We start from the raw sequence: 8,362 nt of genomic DNA, 5'->3' as shown, positions 1-8,362 counted from the left end.
TTAACATGGATAGGAAATTGTTTTGAAATTTAACAATCATTGCAATAATTACATCGGTTCGAAAGTCGTGTTACTAGATACTTATTGTAATATCGTAAAGTAATTCGAATTAGAAATCAGTTGAAAATAGAAAAACCGTGTACGTCGTGTTTCTGTGGTTCGTTTACATTTAAGAGTGCCTACGTGACTAAAGGCACGTAGTTGGTAGTTCTTACGTAGGAATGAGGGAAGCAATAGACAACGTTAGAAGAAGGACGGTTTCGCTACGCAAGGCGAGTCGAAAAGTGTGCGTGTTGCGAGAATCAGAGCTAATTGTGTCGTCGAAGAGTAGAGTCGTTAGAGGTATCGAGTCGTCGAAGAGTAGAGTTGTGAGAATTGATAGCATTGTTAGAGAGAGAGAGTGTGTGTGTGTGTGTGTTAGATTCGTTGTGACGAGAGTGGTCAAATAACTGTAAAGTTATTTGATATAGATACGAGAATTGCATTTAGTTTCCGTTAAATAAATATCGTTTCCTGTCCAATTTATATATGTATATTCAATTTAATATTAATAAGTTGCAAGTAATCGGGAAAAAATTTCTATCCTTATTTTCCGATATTACATTATTTTCACAGATTTCAATTCACTTATGCATTGATTGATATTAGGACAAATGAGGAACTTCGCATCTTGTTAGATTAACAAATAAAATGTATTGTTCCTGATAAATGGTATGCAGAATAGTATTGGAAATAAAAGACTGGTTTATATTACAGTTCAAGTGACTGATAGTAGGAAAGCAGTGATGGAAAGTGAGGCAACGTATTATAAAATTGAATCCCTAATTATAGCATGTAGATAGTATTTTGAGTGTGAACGGAGGACAAAATTATGCCCTAGCCGGTCGACTTGCAACCATAAAGCGCGAACTCGATGAATACGAAGCGTCTGGGAAGGCAAACAGAATCTTCCTAACATCTTGCCGCAGCTCGTTCGATGAACTTTGGAGGAGGATACTCGCGGTTCAAGAGAGTTAGATGGGTTAGATGAGGGGGAAGATGCGCGTGTAGCTTCGTTGTCGCAAGAGCATCGGGAGCTTGACGTGCGGTTCCTAGGTCTCTTTGAGCAAATGTCAGCAACAACCCCGTCGACAACAAAAACAGGCGAGACATGCCGGAAACCAGAGCCGACCACCTTTCCAGAGGTCCGCGTGCCCCAATTCGACGGTGCCCTCGAGAACTGAACCTATTTCTACGACACGTTCTCATCCATAGTGGACCGTAACGAAAGTTTGCCGAATATCCAAAAGTTCCAGCATCTACGCTCTTCTATAACTGGACGGGCCGCACAGAGTATCCAGTCATTAGAACTCACAGAGGCCAACTATCCCATCGCGCTTGACACACTGAAAGATAAGTTCAATTGCCCCCTCCTAATCTGCATGCGCCATTGGAATTTGATGCGCAACTATCCGGAAATCAAAAAGGAAACTCCAGAAGCCCTAGAGGATTTTTTGGAAACCATCAGCGTAAATCTAAAGGCGCTCGAACACCTAAAAGGGCCCGTCACATCAAATATAGCGATTATCGAATTGATCGCGTCGAAATTGCCCTCGTCCAGCCTGCGTAAATGGCAACGCACACTGCCCCGCCAACAGGTGCCATCCTATCAGCATCCGATACACTTTCTCAAAACACGGGCGAACGGGACTCAATTCCTCTCTAAAGCGAAGGAATCAAAAGAGTCAATACACAAACACCACAGTCAGCGAACAAGCATACCGCATGGGCGAACCCTTGCTACAACCAGCAGAACGGTAGTGTGTCCGACCTGCAACGGACCTCACGATATCAGACACTGTAAAATCTTCAAGGCCAAATCATCGACCAAACGTTTTCAGATCGTGAAGAAGGCATCGTTGTGTATAAATTGCCTAGGCAGAGGACATTCGCCGACACAGTGTACATCGGGTTCGTGTCGTATCTGCGGTCACCGACACCATACTTTCCTACACCGCGAACAAACCCAGGTAGACTCACGGTCGTCGAGCGGTCGATCTTCGAGCGGTCGATCGTCGAGCGGTCGATCGGCAAGCGATTGGTCGCCGAGCAGTCGGTCGTCGGACAGTCGCTCATCGAGCGGTCGGTCGTCGGGCAGTCGCGCACCGAGCGGTCGGTCGTCGGGTAGTCGTTCATCACACAAGCGAGCCTCCACCGAACAATCACCATCTGGATCATCGAAATCGCGGTCGTCCCACAAGTCGAGACGAACATCCGACACTTCACGGAAACATACATCTTCAGCTCCAAGAGGTACGAAAGGGCATGCCTCGTATGAGTCACGCTCAGCCCGGATCAAGAACACCACCCCTACCTCCTCGTCCAAGTCCCAACCGGGGCAAAACTGACTGTCCGAGACTACGACAGCAAGGGGGATCGGACTAACAAACACATCTCCCCACAGCCCTCTGCATCATGATCTGTTGGCCACAGCACAGATCAAGGTTTTGAACAAACAGGCACAACCAATCCGAGCCCGAGCCTTACTCGACACTGGGACGAGCATGAACTTCATGACCGACAAGCTCGCGAATTCCCTCGGTATAAAACAAAGGAGATGTGCGATCCAGATCGGAGCCCTCGATAATTTGAGCACCACGGCAAAACGATACACCACGGCCACAATCACGTCGACGGACGGCAAGTATAAGAAAACATTGAGATTTCTTGTTATCCCGGCCATGTCGACTTTCATACCAAGCGAGCCCATCGACCCCTCGAGTCTGGGATTACCCAGAAATATTCAATTAGCCGATCCACAATTCCATTGCCCAGCCCCGATCGATGTCTTACTTAGTACCGGATCAACATTTGCGTCGCTGTGCATCGGGCAGGTCAATCTGGCGCAACCAGGCGAACCTGAACTACGTCTACAAAAAACACGGTTCGGCTGGGTAATCGGGGGGAGTCCAACGTCCCAAACCGCGATAAATACGTTCCACGCAACCACAACGGCTCTGCAAGAGGACCTCGCACGGTTTTGGGAGATCGACGAGGGACCGGCCACTACTCATCTTTCGGAATCTGAACGACTATGTGAAGAACATTTCCGAAACCATGTCCGACGAACCAAGGAAGGCAGATACATCGTTGCATTATCATTCAACGAAAAGATTTCCTCACTAGGGTCATCGAAGGCCGCTGCAATGAGCAGGCTCGCCTCTCTTCATCGTCGATTCCAACGCGACAAACAATATGAAACCGCGTATAGTGCTGTGATCCAAGAATATTTAGACTTGGGTCAATGACGAAGATCAACACGGATCACGCCACCGGCTACGGATATTATTTACCACATCACGGCGTGATCAAGGAATCGAGCGACACCACCAAGCTCCGGGTTGTGTTCGACGGCTCAGCATCAAGTACCACGGGAGTGTCTCTAAACGACGCCCTTCATACGGACCCGAAATTACAAGAAGACCTGAGAAACATCCTATTGAGATTCCGGTCATTTCAATATGTCCTTACCGGCGACATCGAGAAAATGTACCGTCAATTCATCCTACGTCCAGAAGATCGTCCTTATCAAAAGATTCTGTGGCGTGCCGACAACGGAGAGATCGAAACATACCGACTCAACACCGTAACGTTCGGTCTATCCGCAGCCCCGTATCTGGCCATCCGATGTCTCAAACAGTTGGCAGAAGACGAGGGACCTTGATTTCCGAGAGCAGCGCAGATCCTGCGGCGAGACTTCTATGTCGACGATGCGTTGACCGGAGCCGATACGAAGGACGAAGCCTTATCAGTCAGGAATGATCTCACGAAATTACTTAAGCTAGCCGGTCTAAATATCCGCAAATGGGCATCAAACGATCGGGATCTGCTACGAGGGCTACCTGAAGAAGACACCAACCAGAAATTACATCTCGGTGAGTCATCCTCGTTAAAAACACTCGGCGTCTTTTGGGATTCAGCCGACGATGCCATACTCTATTCGGTCAAGACGATAAGTGACACTTCCCGAGTCACAAAGCGATCAATCAGTTCAGTCATCGCACAAATCTATGATCCACTAGGATTGCTCGCGCCGGTAATCGTTCGAGCAAAAATGATTTTGCAACAAGTCTGGACATTGAAGGTAGATCGGGACGAATCCCTTCCGACAGACGTACACACAGAATGGATCAAATACCACACCCAATTGCCGTTGTTAAATGTGGTAAGGTTCCCTCGGAAGACCATCATTGAATCCGCAACGAAAATTGAGCTACGCGGATTCTGTGACGCTAGCGAAAGGGCATATGGGGCGTGCGTCTACGTGCGGACGACGGACCGAAAGAACAATATTTGGACTCGACTCCTCACGGCGCGGTCGAAGGTAGCGCCGCTCAAATCGCTTTCCATACCACGTCTCGAATTAAGCTCGAATTAACTTATTTTGACGTTCTTGATTTCGTCAATACGACAGGCCCTGGCGACCAAGATATCGCGGATAGTATACTGGACTGACTCCACCATCGTGCTCCATTGGATCAGGTCTTCGTCGCACACCTTGAAAACATTTGTGGCGAATCGAGTCGCTGAGATACAGACCAAGACCAATACCTCCGACTGGCGTCATGTGCCTACCGACGATAATCCAGCGGATCTCATCTCCCGAGGCCAGACGCCCAAGGAATTCCTATGTCCGTCCATTTGGAAAAACGGTCCAAGGTGGCTCCTGCAAAGCGAAAACTATTGGCCGGTCTGGAGCCCGACACCGGTAGTCGACCTCCCGGAGCAAAAGAAGACGATCTGTCTGAGGACGAATATTAGCGACAACACACTCCTCCTTCGTTACTCGTCTTGGCCAAGACTAATAAGAATCGTCGCCCGGTGTCTTCGATGGAGACATAAGCAACACCTATCTGCCCATCTCACCACAGACGAACTGACTGCAGCGCACAACAGACTAATAAAAATATTACAATCCAGTCATTTCGCGCCTGAAATTCGGATCCTCCAGAAAAGTCGAAGCGAGGATGTTGGAGGGAAACTACACCCATTAAACCCCTTCCTCGACGAAGATGGGCTACTCCGGGTAGGAGGACGACTAACCAACTCCGCCATACCCTTCAGCCAAAAACACCCGATCATCCTACCGAAATCCCCGGTGACAGAGCTAATTATAGAGCAAGAGCACCGGAACAATCATCACACAGGGACACAAGCTACACTATACGCGGTGAGACTGCGCTATTGGCCGATCGACGGCCGTAGCCAGGTATGGCGCACTCTCAGAAGGTGCGTCCGATGCTGCAGAGCCAACCCTCCACCAGTGGAATACTTGATGGGTGATTTGCCAGAGGCGCGTATTACCGAATCGCGGCCGTTCACGAACGTCGGAATCGACTACTGCGGCCCATTCTACATCAAGGAGAGGAGGGACCGCAACCGACGTAAAATCAAGACGTACGCCGCCATATTCGTTTGTCTGGCGACAAAGGCGGTCCACGTAGAGTTAGTCAGCGACCTAACCACCGACGCCTTCTTGGCCGCGCTACGCCGTTTCATCTCGCGGCGAGGATACTGCGCAACGATCCTCACCGACAACGGCACCAATTTCGTCGGGGCTAACCGGCAGCTGCAAGAACTCCGGACCTTATTGCAGTCCGACGACCACCAGGATAGGGTACAGAATTTTCTCGCCGACCGACAAATACAATGGCGTTTTAATCCTCCGAACTCACCACATTTTGGCGGCTTATGGGAAGTCGCGGTTAAAGCGTTCAAACGCCATCTCATCCGCGTTTTCGGCACGGAGCTCCTGACCTTTGAGCACCTCAACACCCTTGTGATCGAAATTGAAGCCATTCTCAATTCACGCCCACTGACTCCCATCTCATCCGATCCGCAAGATCCTCCTGTCCTCACTCCCGGACATTTTCTGATCGGTGACACACTAACCAGTTTACGGGAGCGTGATTTCAGGACAGTTCCATCAGGCCGGCTATCCAGTTGGCAGCGCATTCACCAGATTAAGCAGCACTTCTGGAGCAGATGGTATCGAGAATACCTAAATGAGCTAACCCGCCGCAACAAATGGGACAAGGGCAAACATAACATTCGTGAAGGCACCGTAGTAATCCTCAGGGAGGATAACGTACCCTCTATGCAGTGGCCGTTGGGCCGCGTAATCAAGGTCCATCCAGGAGCCGACGGAATCATCCGGACCGCTACCGTGCAGACGGCAACAAGCATCCTGGACCGCGGTGTCAAAAGACTGGTCCCCTTACCCATCCACCCAGATCCAGACGAGGCCGAACGTCCACACGGAGCGAAGGAGGTCACCAACGACACACCTGACTCCACAGCCAGAATTTGATCGGTGCCCTCTCAACGGGGGGAGGATGTTACGCCGCCTAAAACATCTGCACGCCAGCCCGGGCGACCGGACAACAACCGACCTGCGTAACGTCACTTCGACCCTCAATAAACCTAAGGACCCACCATAACTTTCACTTCCCTGTATTGTTTCGCCATGTGTCTTCAATCCGTTTGTCTTGAAGAATTTCTAAAGCTTAAAAATATTCTCGAGACACAGTCGGTTTTTAGAGAGGTCCTTGGGTTTATTAGTTGCACTTAAAACACGGAGAAAGCGGGTATGCACCCATTAGGAAAATCCGAATAGCCCTGTAATAAAACAAGCTAGGTTTTTCTCACGCTCACAGTCATCTATCCACCACGATGGTAGAAGACTCCCTACTCATCCCTTCGAGCAGTAGTGCAGGTCATGACCAATCGACACCGCGGTTCGTTACCCTCACTCTTCCTAACGAAAGTGGGAACAACCAATCCGCGTTCTTTAGGCACAGGGGCACATCCACACCGAACTTTTCTTCCGTATTAGAAAAAGAGCGACAGACAGTCTAAAAACTAACGCCTAACGCGGCAGTCTACACATAGCGCGAGAGTCGCATACTTCACGCAAATCTTTTGTCGGTTCTCGGTGTTGTCGAACATACATCTTCTCTCCTAAATATATTATAGTGCTAAGTCCATTAATACATTCCTTTCCATTATAAGAGCCCTGCTCTAGCGTACATATCGATCGCATCTTCGTGCGACAAGTTGTTAACTATTTATTTCTCTACGTCAGTGTAACCTAAGTGTTGGAAATATATAATTTATAATTCTGTGAATCACAGTGTTATACAAACTCAATCACCCCAATTATCTCAACGGAAATCAGGGGATCGATCAATTCGTGGTGTCGATTGTTATAATCGTAGCTACCGTAATAAATCGTAATAGATTTACGACCCCCGTTGACGTCTCTCCGCGCGATTACGTCACCCCGCAATTGGTCGAAATTTACATGAGGAACGTATTATAAAATTGAATCCCTAATTATAGCATGTAGATAGTACTTTGAGTGTGGACGGAGGACAAAATTATGCACATTCCTTTTTCAATTCCAAGGAAAAACATCATCGATGAGTCAGTTGTCAAAACACGATGGAAATTGCTCGTTGTTAATTGAGCAAGTTTGATCTAATTACACAAGCTAAAGATTTAACTTGAAATTTGTATGAAGAAATTTATTTTTGCTTATACCTGATGTCAAACGCGGTATTAAGTATCATGCTTTTATAACTATTGTTTTAAATATTTTTGTGTTGAAATATTGTCGTTTGGGAGTCTGTTTTGTACTGGAGGAGTACCCGAAAAAATTACACTCGTCGTGTACAGCTAAACAACTACAGACAGTTGATTCTATTCCTGGAACGCGTTGGATTCGTGTTTACATGGTACGTTGATTGGAATGACTTAGAGGTGGGATACTGGGAGTGTGAGTAATTATGTTTCAGCCAGGATTGGATAGAGAACGCGTTTAATCGACGTTTAAAGATCCGCTTAAAATACACATGCTCTGGTAGTTTCTAATTGGATCGTTATAGATGTCGTATACTTTCTGCTAAATCCGTTTTTGGGAGACATTAAGATGAAAAAGGTCATATTTTTATCTCGTAATCTAATGTAAATTTCGATGATTTGGCTGCATTGGTTGATTTTATGTATCAGGGTGAAGTAAATGTGGTTCGGGTACAATTGGCTAGTTTTTTAACAACTGCTGAACTGCTTGCTGTTCAGGGCCTTGCCGATGGTATAGGAAAAGATAATGCTAGTTTAGTAGAGGTATGTTTTTCAAAATTGTTAAATATGATTAGATATTTTCTGCTTAAATTAAAATAATAAACTTGTATCACGTCAAACTGTGTTTCGGGATGACATTTTTATATCAACGTTATTGTTTTTGTATTCGTAATGACGCAATTTTATTTGATACTAGTGCTTCAAAAAAATAATTAAAAGTCAATAGATCTTGTTCATATAT

At 47.0% G+C, this 8,362-nt stretch overlaps 2 protein-coding genes across 2 annotated transcripts; both read left to right on the top strand.

Annotated features, from left to right (window-relative positions):
* Positions 1-2,543: 2,543 nt before the first annotated feature.
* Positions 2,544-3,287, top strand: LOC117215307. Its single transcript, XM_033461681.1, has one exon. It carries the CDS (start codon positions 2,544-2,546, stop codon positions 3,285-3,287), a length of 744 nt encoding a protein of 247 aa, XP_033317572.1.
* Positions 3,288-4,093: 806 nt separating this feature from the next.
* LOC117215306 lies at positions 4,094-6,349 on the top strand. Its single transcript, XM_033461680.1, has 2 exons — positions 4,094-4,204; positions 4,454-6,349. Exons 1-2 carry the CDS (start codon positions 4,094-4,096, stop codon positions 6,347-6,349), a joined length of 2,007 nt encoding a protein of 668 aa, XP_033317571.1.
* The last annotated feature ends 2,013 nt before the right edge of the window (positions 6,350-8,362 follow it).

The sequence above is a fragment of the Bombus bifarius genome, unplaced genomic scaffold (assembly GCF_011952205.1).
Source record: "Bombus bifarius isolate JDL3187 unplaced genomic scaffold, Bbif_JDL3187 scf7180000009509_frag, whole genome shotgun sequence".
Lineage (NCBI taxonomy): Eukaryota > Metazoa > Arthropoda > Insecta > Hymenoptera > Apidae > Bombus > Bombus bifarius.
Note: the sequence above shows the minus strand (reverse complement) of the source record. Positions and strands in the feature narration are given on the sequence as shown.